A 15,462-nucleotide genomic window follows, 5' to 3' on the forward strand; every position below is an offset into this window, starting at 1 on the left:
TTATTAGGGAAAGATTTTTTCATAAGATGCTGTTCATTGCTAACAAACTTCTTGCCCAACTTTTTTTTGTTGAAGTGTATAGTAAAATCCCTATTGAACATTGTATTGCTTGTAATATCACTGTTCACAAATTAATTTGACAGGTCATTCCATTCGATCCCTTCTGGGTCCCATCAACAGAGGAAGAATTACTCCATTTTGGAGAGAAGGCAGACTCCGAGAACCTAGCCAAGAGGTGAGTATAATGTTTAATTAATCATTATAATGATGGAACACACTTTAGGTACATGGATGATGTACGTAGAAGGAAAGGCCTTTATGTTGAAGATAAACTTGTTATGCATGCAGAGAAACAAAGAACACTCTCCAAGAACAAATAAATTGGTTGATGGGTTATGGCAATTTTCATTGTAAAATAATAAAAATGTGGACCAGACAGAAGACATACATACATGGTTAACAAAATTTATTATTACAAAATAACTACTACTACAGCTATGTTAACTAGTAGGGTTGTCTGTAAGGTGATGGTCTTGGTGGACCATGTACAGCATAGTGGTGTGGAGGAAAATGTTGCCAATGTGGGTTCCGTGGAGGAGGGAATCGAACATTCCGAGGACCAGGATGACGAAATGGTGGAGGCGGTGATGACGACATCCTTGGTCCGGCAGCTGATAGGGGAGGCCTCCACGGTGGCCGGTCACTGTAATACCTGTCAGGGATGGGACGGTCATAGTGATCAGGGGGAGGGACTTGAGTGAAGTGATACTGGTCAGAACTGTGAGGTCTAGACTCTAGTGAGTTTCTATTAAGATCATCATCTCCTGTATTGTCATTATTAGGTAGTTCTTGATGATCTCTATCTTGACTGAGTGGTTGATCATTGTTGGGAGGGCCTTGACCAGGGATTCTAGGGGGTTGTCCTTGATCTAGTTCTTTATCTTGACTACTATCGATTACTTCTTCACTTGGTTTGAAGTTTTTAAGTGCTTGATCTTGAATAGACAGATCTTGACCTGATCCTAAATCAATTGCTGTTAAAAGATCTTTATCAGGTGACCCTTGTCCAAGTAATTGATTTGATATAAGCGATCCTTGGCTTCTAGCAGGTAGACCTTGTCTTTGATCCATCATTTGTCCAGATTCGTGATCCCCAATATGTGGTACTTGATTTCTAATAGGTGGGCCTTGACCTCTGATAGGTGGAGGCCCTTGACCTCTCATAGGTGGTCCTTGATCTCTAAAGAGTGGCAATCCATGATCTCTATAAGGTGGACCTTTACCATCTCTAATATATGGTCCTTGATCTCTAAAATGTGGGCCTTGCCCTCTAAAATGTGGCCCTTGATCTCTAAAGTATGGTCCTTGACATCTGTAATGTGGTCCTTGATCTCTGAAATGAGGTCCCTGTTCTCTAAAAGGTGGCCCTTGACCAGGTCCTTGATCTCTAAAATGTGGTCCTTGATCTCTATAAGGTGGTCCTTGAACCCTAAAAGGTGGCCCTTGACCAGGTATTTGATCTCTAAAATGTGGTCTTTGACCAGGCCCTTGATAATGTGGTCCTTGATTAAAGTATAGTTCTTGGCCAGGTCCCCAATCTCCGATATGACCTTGAACAGGTCCCTGATCTGGTACTTGATTTCTGTTTGGTGACTCTTGATCTCTATTAGGCAATCCTTGGCTTGGAACTCTACCCTGGATGGATGGTGGTTGATTTGTCATTTGAGGCAGTTCTTTAAATCCTTGATCTCTGAATGGCAGTACTGCTTCATCAGGACTATGATTTTCACTAAACATTTCCTGATCCTTAGGTATTTGATCGACAACAGGTTGACCTTGACTAGATTCCTCAGGGTTTTCTTTGTCATCATCAGGTCCTTGATCTTTCCCAAATTCATCATCTTTGGCAGGTGACTGAATTATTATAGGTGTTTCTTGATCTCTAGCAGGAGACAATTTTTCATCGTGTCCAAAATTCATGAATAATGGGCCATGCCCATGTCCATAGTCCTTAACAATCGGCAACAATTCCAAGAAATCCTCAGGCGAGAGATCCCCACCAAAAGATAAGAGGTCCTGGTCTTTCACAAGTGGAGACTGGCTTCGTAGTTTGTAACTATAACCAGGTCTAAGATCTCTCCTATAGGGTGGTTGTTCACTTGATGGTGTCCACTCATTCTTTGGTGAGAAGCCAAGTTCTGTTGGAAACTTGCCATCAGGGGGAGTGTCTGCTTGTGGCTGGACATCATCAGCCAAGCCACTACTGATTGGACCATTAATCTGAGCCCCTCCCTCAACTGGGAGCCATGGAGGTCTGGACTCTACTTTAGCCAGCTTGGCATCAGGTGCCAAATTTTCTTCTGCAGGGGTAGCTGTTTCGTCGCTACTAGGTTTACGTTTTCGCTCTCCAAACATGACAATGTTAGGCCCAGCCACATGCATATCATCTGAATCAAAGTCTGGTGGTGTTTGTTCCTTTGTTGTTGGCTTGGACGATTCAGTAGTTGCAGTAGCAGTAGTAGTTAATGTTTCTGTGCTGTCGTCTGTTGTACCCTTGTTACCACTACCAATCTTCACTGTCTGCAAAATAGACTGTAACAACTCAGTGTCTACTCCAGGTAGCAGAGAACTAGCTAGTGCCAACGCATCCTGAGATTCGGTAGACGGAGCGGTAGTTGTAGGCGTAGAATTAGTGTCAGTTACTGTAGATGACAAAAGTGTAGTTTGAGTTGAAGACGTCTCTGTAGTTTCTGAAACTACTGGTATTGCTGTGGTTGTCAATGGCACAACAGTCACTGGTGTTGATATTAAAGTTGATGTAGTCATAACTGGCTGAGAGCTTAAAGGCTTCAAACTTGCTGCATAAGTCAACTCTGAAGCAGTTACAGTTGTCAGTGGTGCCAATGATGGCTGTGTTAACAACAGTTCTGATGTTGGCATTGTAAGAGGTACTGTCACTTGTGGAGCAATGTTCACTTCAGCGTTAGCTCGAGCAGCTTTGAGGAACAATGGAGTATGATCAACTGCAGGTGTTGAGATACTGGCAGGTGGTTGGCCGGGGGTAGACCAAGGTACTACAATCCTTCTGCTTGGTGCTGATGGTCGCTGCTGGTTGCTAACTGGTACAGGCATTGGTTGGAGCTGTTGTTGACTAAATGCTGGCTGTTGACCAATAGTTTGTTGTTGATGATTGAGAAAATGTTGTTGACCATAAGGATGCTGTTGATTGTTCCTGAACAAGGCCTGTTGGTGTTGCTGGATATTGTTAATGCTCATTTGTAAGCTGTCCAGTTGTCGCTGAAGTGGTAAAGGAGCAACTTGCTGTCCAGTACTCTGAAGTGGCATACGGAGTTGTTGTGACATGTTCATTGAAGCACCAGCTATTGTAGGCTGTGTCATTGGTATTGGTAATGGCTGTAACATAGGAGTAACATTTCTTGACTGCTGGCCGACAGTAAGAGGTGTGAAAGATGGTCTGACTGCAGCAGTAGCAGCAGTGATATCGGCACCATGGGTGGGGAGGACAGAAAGAAGATTGTTAGCTTGAAGTGAAGGATTTGACATCATCAGTGAATTCTGCGGTTGTTGTTGTTGCTGCTGTTGCTGAATTGTAGGAAGTAGATTGGGAAACATCTGCATGGTATGAGTCATGGCATTCAACTGCTGTTGAGATAATTGTTGTTGAGGCTGCAGTGATTGTTGCTGCTTCTGCTGATGTTGTCCTTGTTGTGGCATTTGCTGTTGTTGTGGTGGTGGTGGTAACTGTGGTAACTGCTGTTGTTGTGGAGGTTGTTGTTGCTGCTGCTCCTGTGGAGGTAACTGCTGTTCTTGGGGCTCACCAGTTGGAACACTGTCTTGTTGCAAACTGACTTGTGAGGATGATTCATCTCCAGAATCAATCTCCATGTCTCCTTCCTCTGTCAGATCTTCTTGGGCAGAAGGATCAGATGTTGAGGTGCTCTGTGCTCGCTCCACCTCTCTCTGGCGCTCATGAAGTTTAGCGAGGAAGTCCTCCACATGATTAGCCAACTGTTTGTGCTCCTGTCAAGATAGCAAATGTATTCAGAGTTTTACATGACAATGAGCATACCTCAAGAACAGTCTCCACTTTGCTATGGAATTGTTTCTGCTCTTCCATGCACTCCAAAATCATTGCCAGAATTGATGTCCGCTCATCCACTTCTATACTAAGCAGACCACAGTATTCCTGTAACTTCTGTGATGCCTCCTCAAACTCTTCTGAAAATCTACCCCCTGATGATTTGTCTGTTGAGAAAAAAAAAATTTAAAACTAAATATATACTACACAGGACAACCTATTGAACTTAACAATGGGGTATGCATAGATTGTCTTAATAATGGGGCACACTGACTTCACAGTGTCCAACAGAGAAAGGGTGGTATTATTACACACCTTTTAGCTGTGACAGTGTGCTAGGGTCAGACACATTTAGCCTGAGTGCTTGTAAGTTGGCCCGTTTAACAGCTAGTTCTCCTTCAAACTTTTCCATCTCCTTAACAGCATCAGCCAACAATGACAACTAGTGGATGGAGAGCATGATCAGTAGGTAGATCAATAATGGCATAGATTACCTGAAACATCTTGGGAGGAGATGATGGCATTTTGATCTTTTTTTCAGGTTCTACTTTTTCAGGTTCTACTAAAGTAAGAAAAGCAAATGAATCGACACAGTGCAGCAAACACAAATAACCACAAGACTACACACAATTTACAATACCTAACAAACTAATCAGCTCAGTCACAAACTTGTGCTTGAAGATCTTCCTCTCCTTCCATATTCTGATCATCCTCTCCACTGATGTCTGGATCTTTTGACCACTATAAACATCACCAACACCATGGCAACCATCACTTGCAAGGTGAACAGTAGTGCAGCTATTTCCAGGCTGCCACCCTTTTTTCATTTTGGTGGTCACGCTATTTATAACAGCTTTGGACCAGATATCATTTATTTTTGCATTTGTATATGCAAGCCTCAAAACCTGGCTTGTGGCTGGTTTTGAGGCTTGTTACCTACAGGTAGATAGTAGAATTGTCAAGACAATTATACTTTTATAGCTCCGTTATAAATGTATATAGAAATTAATTGACTGCTCTATTAGAGTACAACATGTTATGACAACTCATATGATCTTTCAATGGGACATGACTAAAATGTGGAACGGACTGGGAAAACGGACTCGTAAACAGAATGGGAAAATTTATCCCAACGTCTATTTATCACAGTTACCCACTCCAAAACAATATCAGACACTGCAGTGACAGTAAATAAACCTATGAACATTGTCTCAAAACTTGTATAAGTCAATATTAAGCACTACACTTAAAACTGCTCTTAAACTTCATTCTTTTTGTGCTGAATTAAAAGCGCATTCTTCGTGGCATGACTGTATAAAGCTGTAAACAAGCCAAGATGACTTGTTGAAGAGACACTGTTACTAATAGATTTGTGATCAGGTTAATTGCTGCAATTAGTTTTGCAGCTGCTTCTCAGTGTAACAGGTGACGGGAGGTGATGGACAGGCTTTGAAGTCACACCAGGTTGTACTTCATTAGCTGGTAAGGCTGACTGCAACAATCAATAAATGTGCGTTATAATTATAATTCAACCATGTTTACAGCACTGATAGTGACAATTTCGCCAGTGACTGCTATCACCCGAGTTTATTAACCTAGTTTTAAGCACAGGGCTTGTTGTTGGCACTTTAAAATTACGGTTGTAAGACCTTTGTTGTGCGTAGTATTGTTTATGGGATGCTATGCTATGAACTATACTGGTAAATCCACATTTTAGGCTTGTTTGAGCCAGTCCATTTATGAGCCCGTTTTCCCAGTCTGTTCTGCTTTTTAGTCATGTCCCTTTCAACGTACTAGATTCCCAATACAAAAGAGTTAGTAGGAACTTTGCACCTTACCAAGGAATTTAGCTGGTTTCCAAAAGCAGTTTAGATGGTGGGAATGACAACAAAGCACTTGTGATTGCTCTATTAGAGTATCTTGCCTGACTACAACTTTTTGATCTGTAATCAGATTTCTTTATCCATTCCTAAGAAGGCTTATACTTTGATAGATAGGTTGCTGAAGTCTACAGTAAAATTTAGCTAGCCTTTGCAAGTGGTTTAGGTGCAGCAAAACAGACTTCCATCATAGTCCAGGCAGGACCAACACAGATGCATGAAAATTGTGTCCCTGTACAATACGTACACTTGTATGTGTGCCCACAATTAATAGCAAGCAATAAAGCCGTTTTGCTTCGCTTTCAGCTTATTACAAAGCCTTGTACATGAAGAATAATACTTGCCTACAATCAATCTGACTTCAAACATTGAAGGTGTGGTACAAAAATTACACACAACTCTTGATAACTTGATGATACAGATGACACATGAAGCCATTGACATGGTATCTATAGGTTGACATCTTCATGGTGCTGCAAGCAATAAAATGAGACACAATTGAGCCTTAAGGAAGACAAAAATAAGTCCACTATGCACCAACTGTAGCATGCCAAAGTAACATCTACTCTAGAAAAAATCAAGCCCGTACGCTACCTGTTATCAAGTTACACTTGTCTGAAGCCATTACACATAGGTGTCAGTCAGTTAGTAGAAATTACGGGGGGAAAAAATCTAATTCAGTAAGCTACTTATGGAACCATTTCAGGTTGAACTGAAGAGAGCTTTTGATCAACCAGGAACTCAAAAGCACCAGGAGATGGTTGGAGCCACTAAAATCACATTTCATGAACTCATGGTTATACCTGTAAAGCTATCACGGTCCCTTCTAGTATTATGCCTGGATCCACTTAAATGCTACAGTGCAAAAAACCTTGTACTGGTGTGGCTAGGAGGAAGCAAAAGCACAACTACTGGGTGGGACAATAGCCTTAGTGCTGCTTAAAGTACTACCAGTTCAACTTAAAAAAATATATTGTGGACACATTTGAAAATTAGCACAAATGACATGTTTAACTTCCCATACAGCAGTAACACACCAGTTGTTTCATGGGAAATTAATAGTTGCATTATATTATTAATCCGCAAGAACATAATTACATGTGGCATTCACTTGCAGGTGTATGTGATCAAATGTTGTGTAATAGTGGTAGAAATCCTGTTGCATTTCTACCATTATAAATCAACTTTACGTATTCCACACCAGATGCACATATACATATCAGAACAAAGACACAAATACATTACTTGTACATTACATACTGTAGGAAACATACTGTACATTTCAATACGCACAACTCTGCAGCACTGTTTGTTATGGGAACAGTGAGGTAATACCTTATGATCTGCATACTCTCCTTCAGTGGCTCCTGAAACAATTCCATGAACACATCTGCTCCCTTCCTCTTACCATTCTGCAGCACGTCGTTAGCCAAGTACAGCAACAACAAGCGTCTATCAGCATCGCCTACATGTGAGGCATTAATTAAAATAAAGCTAGTCTCTAAAGCGAGCATACCCTCCACGTGGTAACTACACTTAACAAGTTACTCAGAGAAAACACTATGTCTCAAAATATTGTCCTTACCAGTCCGCATATCCTCCATCCACGTGGATATTGAAGTGCTTGCATATTGTTTATGGCGGATAATCCATAGCGACAACGTTTCTATGCTTTCTTGGGTACTGTTCAGCCTACTCAGCTTCTCTTGTAGCAATTCCAGCGAATATGAAGACATTTTACTCTCTTGCACATTTCCAACAATTCTTCATCACGTGAGCTTGAAATCTACGCGATGGACGCTCCCGAGTTCGACCCGACAGAACATCAACACAGGCGCTACAACCCGCTAACTGAGGAATGGGTACTGGTGTCCCCGCATAGGCTGAAGAGGCCGTGGAGTGGACAAGTGGAGAAGCCACCAGAGGAGGTTATTCCACCTCATGACCCCAAGAATCCGCTTTGTCCAGGAGCCACCAGAGCTAATGGCAAGGTTAGGAAAGGGACGAGTGGACATCACCTTCCAGCTACTGCACGGCCCTGTGTGCATTAGCTTTTTTTTTCACTTGCTAGGTGAATCCCAACTATGATGGGGTGTTTGTGTTTGAGAATGACTTCTCTGCGCTGCTCAAATCAGGACCAGAGCCAGGTATGGTTTGTGTATTAAATACTGAGTGTTGTGTGACTTGCTCATGTAATTTCAGCGCCCCCAGCTCATCCACTGATGCAGTCTGCCTCAGCTAATGGCACTTGGTACTTGAAACAACTCTTAATATATTATATCTCATGTCTGGTGTAATCTTTCAGTCGAGTGATCTGCTTTCACCCTCGTTCTGATCTCACATTACCTGTGATGGAGATGGCTGATGTACGCCGTGTTGTGGATGAATGGGCCAATCAAACTGTAGACCTTGGGAAGACATATGACTGGGTACAGATATTTGAGAACAAGGGAAAAGTAATGGGTTGCTCTAATCCTCACCCACATTGTCAGGTCAGAATAACAACATCATTTATAGCAGGATTTGTGTATGATAATGTGTTGTTCAGATATGGGCGTGTTCATTTCTCCCAACTTATCCACAAAAATCTGTAAGTTGTTAATCCCATAATCCTCACAATACATGGCTGGTTAGGACAACAGCCAACGTAAATATTTCAAAGAACATGGCAGACCAATGTTAATGGATTACATCTCACTGGAGCTGGAGAAGAAGGTATGTACCAAGGTTTCTCACTATCAATGATTACTTCAGGTAAACAGGAACGAATTGTTGCTGAGAATGATCACTGGCTAGTAGTTGTACCTTACTGGTAAGAGTTTGTAAAAAGTGTAGTGTGCATGTCTCCAACACTTGCTTATCTGCTTTTGACAACAATAACTGCTTGGTCACATGCATGTTGACTGCAGGTCACATGCATGTTGACTGCAGGTCACATGCAGGGAAAACCCCAAAGCCACACATGTTTGACACATACTTATAATGCGTGCTGTTTGTGTGTGTGTGCATGTATGTAACTATTGGTTTGCTGTTACTACTATTAGGGCAGTGTGGCCATATGAGACAATGTTGCTACCAAAGCGACATGTGTTAAGACTACCTGATCTTACTGATGAGGAGAGAAATTCACTGGCAGCCATCATGAAAATTCTGTTAACAAAATATGATAATATGTTTGAATGTTCTTTCCCTTATTCAATGGGGTGGCATGGTGAGAGATTTTGACACATCAGCACTCTTCTATTGTGTACCTTTGACAGGGGCTCCTACTGGTCCTCGCATGACGGAAGACAACAGGTAGCATATGCTATAACTGCTTCTGTTTTATTTGTTTGTGTGATAGTCATTGGCAACTTCATGCACTCTATTATCCTCCATTGCTTCGTTCTGCTACAGTGAGTAGTGTTAATTTGTATTGAGGAAGTGTGTATAGACATGCCTGATTGAACAGGTTAAGAAGTTTATGGTTGGCTTTGAGATGCTTGCACAGGCACAGCGTGACATTACCGCTGAGCAAGTAGCAGAGAAGTTGAGGAATCTTCCTGAAACTCACTACAGAATGAAGGTAACTGCTAACCACCTACTAATACTTGCTGTATTAATTCCTTCTTGTTTCTTAGAAATAGACTCTTTGTGGTGAATAAGAAGTTTTTATTTTGCTTTGTTTTCAACAAACATAAAGTTTTAATTTTGTATATGTGTAATGGAATGATACAATTGAAATTGATCTGTTCCTAGCTATGATCACTCATCACTTTCATGATCGATACTGTCATTTGAATCATCAACGTAATCATCGTCTTCGTCATCATCTTGATAGTGGTAATCATCATAAAAGTACTCGTCACAAATGTCACTGCTAGCAGTTGTTGGTTCTTTTTGAATTTTACAGTATTCCTCTCGTGTTGTGGGTACTTGGATGCCATCCTTTGCTGCCTCTGACTTGGATGACTCAACTTGTTTCCTGTAGACTCACTTAGTGCAATTGTAAAGAAGCTAGCTTCTTACCTTATAAATTTTACATAACGATCATCTTTCTTCTCTACCCATTTTCTGTACATTACTGATGCATCCACATTAGCAGCAGAAGATGTATTGGGTTCATTTAATAGTGAGATGACACTTAATAGTATAGTCCTGTATAGTTAGTTGATGCATCGTTGTAAAGACTTTCAGTCAGTGGTACCTGACTGTTTGTGTAGGGTTCCATCTTTCAGCTGGAAGCTCTCCACTGTGTGGATCATCTATTGGTGGATGAAGGATGGATATGCAGACTTCTCCATCCTAACACAAGTGATAAATCCTTATTAATGCATAACAAACTGACGTAGTGCATTCACCTCATAGACATTGGGGTGGAAGATGGGGGAAACAAACTTCATACTTGGTGGAGAATATGGGTAGTCCAATGGAAATTTAATTAATGCCTAAATTAACACCCTAAATGTGACAGCGGACAACAGTCAAGAACAAAACCTTGAAGTATCCTCCTTCATAAGGAGTTTCTGGTGGGCCAAATATAGCTACTCGCCACAGGTACATGTCGTCTTCATTGTCAAGACTAACAGTGAAGCCCTCCACTGGTTCCTTTTGTAGTGAAATCAGTTCAATTGTCAGGGAACGGACCGACGCTGCCGCGGCAGCCATCGGCAAATCCTTCGTTACAATTGAAGGCTAATAATAACATTTCCATATACCAATATGTAATTTATTAGTTAACCTGTTTCTCCTATTCTTGGTAACCTACAAAGATGGTTTTTACTCCGTTGTATGAGTCACGCCTCCTTACGATACTACGGCCATTTTGTCACGGATCACGCGAGTTCTACGGTGCAGCTACCAGGGCCACTGGCACACGCTAATCATGGTACGGTGGTTGTGTAATATATATATGTGTGCTGTATTTATTCTATTCACTATTCAGTCACGTAGATACGACACGAGAACGACTATATTTTCACCTGAAGGTATTAAACACTGGGCTTGTGTTGCACGTGACATGGTACTTAACCTACCCAGGTCGCCTGTACCAAATAGAGTACGCCATGGAGGCCATAGAACGAGCAGGAACTTGTCTAGGTATTTTGGCTAGTGATGGTGTAGTCCTTGCAGCTGAGAAGAAGAACACTAACAAATTATTAGATGAGACAGTGTTCTTTGAAAAGATATATCAACTGGACAAGTGTGTTGGCTATCAAAGGGTTGTCATGTAGGCACATGCAGTAGGTAAATCTGCGACTGCAGTCCAATTCTCAACCAACCAAAATTTTGTATCAACAACTTTTGTACTTTTTGATTGTGGGTTATGAATTTTCATCCTCAAATTTGATGGCCTTGACCTTGTAAGTTTGCAGCTTTACCTATCCTGTTGGCCTGACCACTTTTTCTTGTGTGAGCAGGGAAAACTTCCTGCTCCAGAAAAATTGGTCTGGTTAAGTACCTTTGTGTCAACCCCTTGGCTGTGTTGAGTGTGTTCAGTTAGTAGCTGTTTGTGTTCAGCCATATGGCTTGTAGTGTTGCTGGAATTACTTCAGATGCTAATGTACTAACAAACTTCCTAAGATTAGCAGCACAAAGGTACATAGCCATTGTGTTAGAGTTTCAACAAGTGTAATTACATGTGCTACACAGATATCTGCTACAATATCAAGAGGAGATTCCTTGTGAACAGTTGGTAATGAGACTGTGTGATCTCAAGCAACAGTACACTCAGTTTGGAGGTACTGACAGCTACTCTTGTTAATTAAATTGTATGATTACAAATTGTGTTGAATCAGGTAAAAGACCATTTGGAGTATCAATGCTCTACATGGGCTGGGATAGACATTATGGGTTCCAGTTATATCAGAGTGAGCCTAGTGGTAACTATGGTGGCTGGAAGGCTACTTGTATAGGAAACAACCATCAGGTCAGCCTGAGGGCTGTGCACAACTATTGTTATTTACTGGTGTCTAATGTATTCAGGCAGCTGTGTCAATGTTAAAGCAAGAATACAAGGACACACCCACACTGAAGGAATCACTTGAGCTAGCGATCAAGGTATTGTCAAAGACACTGGATAGCACAAAGTTAAGCTCCAGCAAGGGTGAGTATGTCCAGTGTCTGACTGCAACTGGTTTAGTGTCATTGTTTTGTACTACCAGTGGAGATAGCTACACTGACCAGAGTCGGAGAGGGTGCTGAGGCAAGGACTGTGATCAGAACATTACCATCAAAAGAAGTAGACGTTTTAATTAAAGAACACCAAGACAGAGTAGAGCAAGAAAAACTTGAGAAAGCCAAGGAAGAGAAAGCTAAGGAAGAGAAAGCTAAAGCTGAAAAGAAAACATAGCACTTAATTGTAGTATATGGTAGTATAATTTATAGTATTACAAAATACACTGTCATTTACAACAAAGTAAACATCAAAGCAAAAATAGCAATTATCACTGATATTACAAATGAAGCATTCAGCCTGGTACCAGGTACCATCTTAGGTAAAGGCATCATTCCATGACATGGTCCCATTGCCTGTACCTCACTAACTAACAACGAATCAGAATAAGCTGAGTCTGCTTCCCCTTTGGTGACTGAGTTATCATTGTCACTGAGGTTGAAGATATCAGGATTACGATAGTAGAAGTGAAATGGTCCACCTTCTTGTGGTGGGAACCACATGGGGCTAGACACACACATAAGGTCAATACGACATTTGGCAAGTTGGGGAGCTTTCTTGGAAGCTTCTAGTGCAGCAAGTAGAGCAAGATGCCTTCCCACAGTATTCTCCTTAGATACACCAGGGACCTTACTGACTTTAGGCTTTCCGTTGGTCCAGGCATAAAATCCTTTTCCAACTTGTTTCCCAGTGTTTCCGACAGCAACAAGTGGTTCGAGGAGTTGTATAAGATGATGACAGTCATGGCCTGATGAGTTGGCTTGTTGTGCCAAGCCCAGCACATATGACAAGCCGACCTAGTACAAGAGTTATTATTACTACAATACATTACACATTGGACCTACCTGATCCATGGCTTGAAAAGGGCCAGGAGAGAAACCAATTATTTTGTCTTTCTCAGAAACACTTTTTGTTGAATATTCTGCACTGGAAAACTGTTTGGCAACTCGGGACCAAAATATGATCAACAGGAAGTTCATTATTGACAACTGCTCACAGCCACCATTAATGGGCATCTTACCCATTGCACTGATAAGAGCAGCTGCACAAGATGAGCCATCACTGTCCTACAGACTACTACACTAACCAGTAATCTGATGTCATGTGACATACCTGAGCAGTTTTGGAGGGAAACACTTCCACCATATTAGTGAGCCGATCAAGTGGGTAGAACATACCAATGTTTACTACGTCATCATCTCTGTAATTGTCACACCCAACACCAGCCTTGCTTGTGACACACACAATCTTCACCTGAAACAAACTATGTTAACACATCTGGGAAAACTCATTGTATTATACTTCAAGGAGTGTAACTTAAAAACTAGGAAACTTTCATTGTTAAATCTTGTAATGCTCATAAATAAATATCTCATAGCATTGCAGCTACTTTGTTGTGCACTACAAAATTTTACTTTACAATCACCAAAATTCTGCTTTAGTTTTTTTTTTAAAAAAAAACTCATGGTATACATATGTTACACTTACTTTGTGTGACTGCAGTGCAGCTTTGATACTGGTACAGTTAAAATTTTCTGACTCCTTCAGCAATTCCTCTGATGCAGTGCACACCAGTTGCGAGATGGGCAAGAAATCAACAATGAAAACCACTTCATGAAAATGCATTTCAACTAGTTCCTCTACAGAACGAAAAGACAGCAGTTCTGTTTTCTTCTTATCAAGCTCTTCTACAGACATTCTTCCTTTCTGTATCAAGTACATAAATTGATCGTGGATGATTGAAGTGACAAAAGAAACTTCTTGTCTAGATGGCATGTTTTGCTGATCATAAACACACACCACTTTGATCCCAGAGTGCATGGCACACTGAGCAAAACATGCAGCTTGTCTGTACTCCAGCCTACAGATGGGATGAAAGAGGATAACAATGAGTGACTTCGCCTTGTTGAAGGTTGAGAATGGTTGACTGTAGTTTAATGCATCTTTTTTAGCATGACGTGACTCAAGGAAAAGCCCCATCAAACACTTTGACTCAGCAGTGACTATAAGCTCAGAGAAACCATGCGAGTTTAACTCAACTGCTTTGTGGCAGTCAGCAGCATTCAGACAAGCCATGGTAGTATGCAAACATTGATAAGGTGACGGCATAGTCCTACCCACCTGTTTGGAGATGTTACGCTGAGCAATTGAATACAGGACTTGCTGCTCCAACCAAGTGTTCCTGTAGAAAGGCACTCGGAACTTCTTGCAGTATTTTGCATTGATCTTTCCCCAGTCAATTTCCAGTTCATCTACTGAGTCAGCCGTCAATTGAGAAAAGCCTGGTACTTTTTTTGCTTGGACCAGGCCATTTTTCTTTATATCCTTCAAAGTGAACTGTTTATTTCCTATCCTTCTTTTCTTTAAACACGCTGTGATCTCTGGCAGCCACTCATACTTATATTGATCACCGGATGTCTTAACACTGCCAGTAGCTGCGTACAGTTGATCCACCAAGCCACACTTCATGGCCTTCTTTGCATTAATTGGTTTCCCAGTCAGTAAAAGATCTAAGCCTGATGACAACCCTAACTTCAGTGGCAATCGCATACATCCACCCACACCTAATATAACAACACAATATTCATACCATATCTGTACACAACAGTGACTGACACACCTGGTAGCACCCCCAATTTGACCTCAGGTACGCCCAGCTGAGTACAGTGTACAGCGTCTGCCACACAATAGTCACAACATAGGATCAACTCCAGCCCTCCACCCAGCGCAGCTCCATTAACAACAGCAATAGTTGGGACATCTAGTGACTCCAGTCCACACAACACACTAGCAAATCGTTGAACAGCTGTAAACCCCCTGGTGGTGATAATCAAACATTCAAACCTTACTAACAAGTCTGACATTACACTAAAATATCCGTAAATATGTACACAATTTCCGGCTTATTGACTCACTTCTCTTTGGAAGTCAATTTTAGCTCATAGAGGATGTCCGCTCCAGCTAAAAAGCTGTGCTTTTTTCCACTGCACAAAACGACCGCGTTGATAAGCTCGTTTTGCACGTACCACTCCGCCATCAACACTGCTCTTGCCAGGGATAATCCCATTCCCTCCTCGATGATATTAACCGCTGAAGAAGTTTTGTGATCCATGCAGACAACCATCAACCTGCAGCCCATGTCGGGCAGATCCACAAGCTCCGTACTGACGTGTGACAGTGACGAAGACATTTCAAGTAACTTAATTATGAAGTATAAAGCAGTAGTCTCGCGTAGCCAGACCCACTCTTCGCGCGGCGCTTATCGATTGATAATTATAAGCGCCTAGCCTCTCGCAGCTAGGCACTTATAATTATCAATCGATAAGCGC

The 15,462-nt window shown here is 41.5% G+C and overlaps 6 protein-coding genes across 8 annotated transcripts in view; 3 read left to right on the plus strand and 3 right to left on the minus strand.

Annotated features, from left to right (window-relative positions):
* Positions 1 to 494, plus strand: part of LOC136262449 (elongation factor-like GTPase 1) — a 5,618-nt gene extending 5,124 nt beyond the window's left edge. The window contains exons 14-15 of the mRNA XM_066056723.1: positions 144 to 235; positions 284 to 494. Of these exons, the coding sequence (XP_065912795.1) occupies positions 144 to 235; positions 284 to 380 (189 nt within the window). The 3' untranslated portion in view covers positions 381 to 494. The remainder of the gene's footprint in view (positions 1 to 143; positions 236 to 283) is intronic.
* On the minus strand, positions 386 to 7,835 carry LOC136262439 (regulation of nuclear pre-mRNA domain-containing protein 2-like). Of its 2 annotated transcripts, none has more exons than XM_066056712.1 (7): positions 7,565 to 7,835; positions 7,315 to 7,444; positions 4,740 to 4,840; positions 4,594 to 4,658; positions 4,415 to 4,541; positions 4,091 to 4,266; positions 386 to 4,041 (listed from the first exon to the last, which is right to left on the minus strand). In XM_066056712.1, the coding sequence occupies exons 1-7, from the start codon at positions 7,713 to 7,715 to the stop codon at positions 505 to 507; spliced, it is 4,287 nt and encodes a 1,428-aa protein (XP_065912784.1). In that variant the 5' UTR covers positions 7,716 to 7,835; the 3' UTR covers positions 386 to 504. The 2 variants fall into 2 exon arrangements, with proteins under 2 accessions (XP_065912784.1, XP_065912783.1); XM_066056711.1 differs by having other exon boundaries at positions 4,594 to 4,661.
* Positions 7,731 to 9,706, plus strand: LOC136262481 (galactose-1-phosphate uridylyltransferase-like). The gene is made up of 12 exons (XM_066056772.1): positions 7,731 to 7,970; positions 8,051 to 8,126; positions 8,182 to 8,230; positions 8,285 to 8,471; positions 8,528 to 8,569; positions 8,614 to 8,694; positions 8,742 to 8,791; positions 9,024 to 9,190; positions 9,240 to 9,276; positions 9,323 to 9,374; positions 9,431 to 9,544; positions 9,600 to 9,706. Exons 1-12 carry the CDS (start codon positions 7,773 to 7,775, stop codon positions 9,603 to 9,605), a joined length of 1,059 nt encoding a protein of 352 aa, XP_065912844.1. The 5' UTR covers positions 7,731 to 7,772; the 3' UTR covers positions 9,606 to 9,706.
* On the minus strand, positions 9,610 to 10,847 carry LOC136262494 (ubiquitin-conjugating enzyme E2 R2-like). 2 transcript variants are annotated; one of them, XM_066056788.1, is made up of 6 exons: positions 10,700 to 10,847; positions 10,456 to 10,653; positions 10,320 to 10,406; positions 10,166 to 10,263; positions 9,988 to 10,116; positions 9,610 to 9,943 (listed from the first exon to the last, which is right to left on the minus strand). In XM_066056788.1, the coding sequence occupies exons 2-6, from the start codon at positions 10,624 to 10,626 to the stop codon at positions 9,724 to 9,726; spliced, it is 705 nt and encodes a 234-aa protein (XP_065912860.1). In that variant the 5' UTR covers positions 10,627 to 10,653; positions 10,700 to 10,847; the 3' UTR covers positions 9,610 to 9,723. The 2 variants fall into 2 exon arrangements, with proteins under 2 accessions (XP_065912860.1, XP_065912861.1); XM_066056789.1 differs by having other exon boundaries at positions 10,456 to 10,635; positions 10,700 to 10,821.
* LOC136262488 (proteasome subunit alpha type-4-like) lies at positions 10,739 to 12,411 on the plus strand. The gene is made up of 8 exons (XM_066056783.1): positions 10,739 to 10,846; positions 10,904 to 10,946; positions 10,999 to 11,161; positions 11,479 to 11,556; positions 11,611 to 11,699; positions 11,757 to 11,887; positions 11,944 to 12,064; positions 12,123 to 12,411. Exons 1-8 carry the CDS (start codon positions 10,844 to 10,846, stop codon positions 12,308 to 12,310), a joined length of 816 nt encoding a protein of 271 aa, XP_065912855.1. The 5' UTR covers positions 10,739 to 10,843; the 3' UTR covers positions 12,311 to 12,411.
* Positions 12,318 to 15,388, minus strand: LOC136262454 (fatty acid oxidation complex subunit alpha-like). The gene is made up of 6 exons (XM_066056729.1): positions 15,049 to 15,388; positions 14,754 to 14,950; positions 13,622 to 14,697; positions 13,247 to 13,387; positions 12,979 to 13,200; positions 12,318 to 12,930 (listed from the first exon to the last, which is right to left on the minus strand). The coding sequence occupies exons 1-6, from the start codon at positions 15,321 to 15,323 to the stop codon at positions 12,367 to 12,369; spliced, it is 2,475 nt and encodes an 824-aa protein (XP_065912801.1). The 5' UTR covers positions 15,324 to 15,388; the 3' UTR covers positions 12,318 to 12,366.
* Positions 15,389 to 15,462: the final 74 nt, after the last annotated feature.

This window comes from Dysidea avara, chromosome 7, assembly GCF_963678975.1.
Source record: "Dysidea avara chromosome 7, odDysAvar1.4, whole genome shotgun sequence".
Classification (NCBI taxonomy): domain Eukaryota; kingdom Metazoa; phylum Porifera; class Demospongiae; order Dictyoceratida; family Dysideidae; genus Dysidea; species Dysidea avara.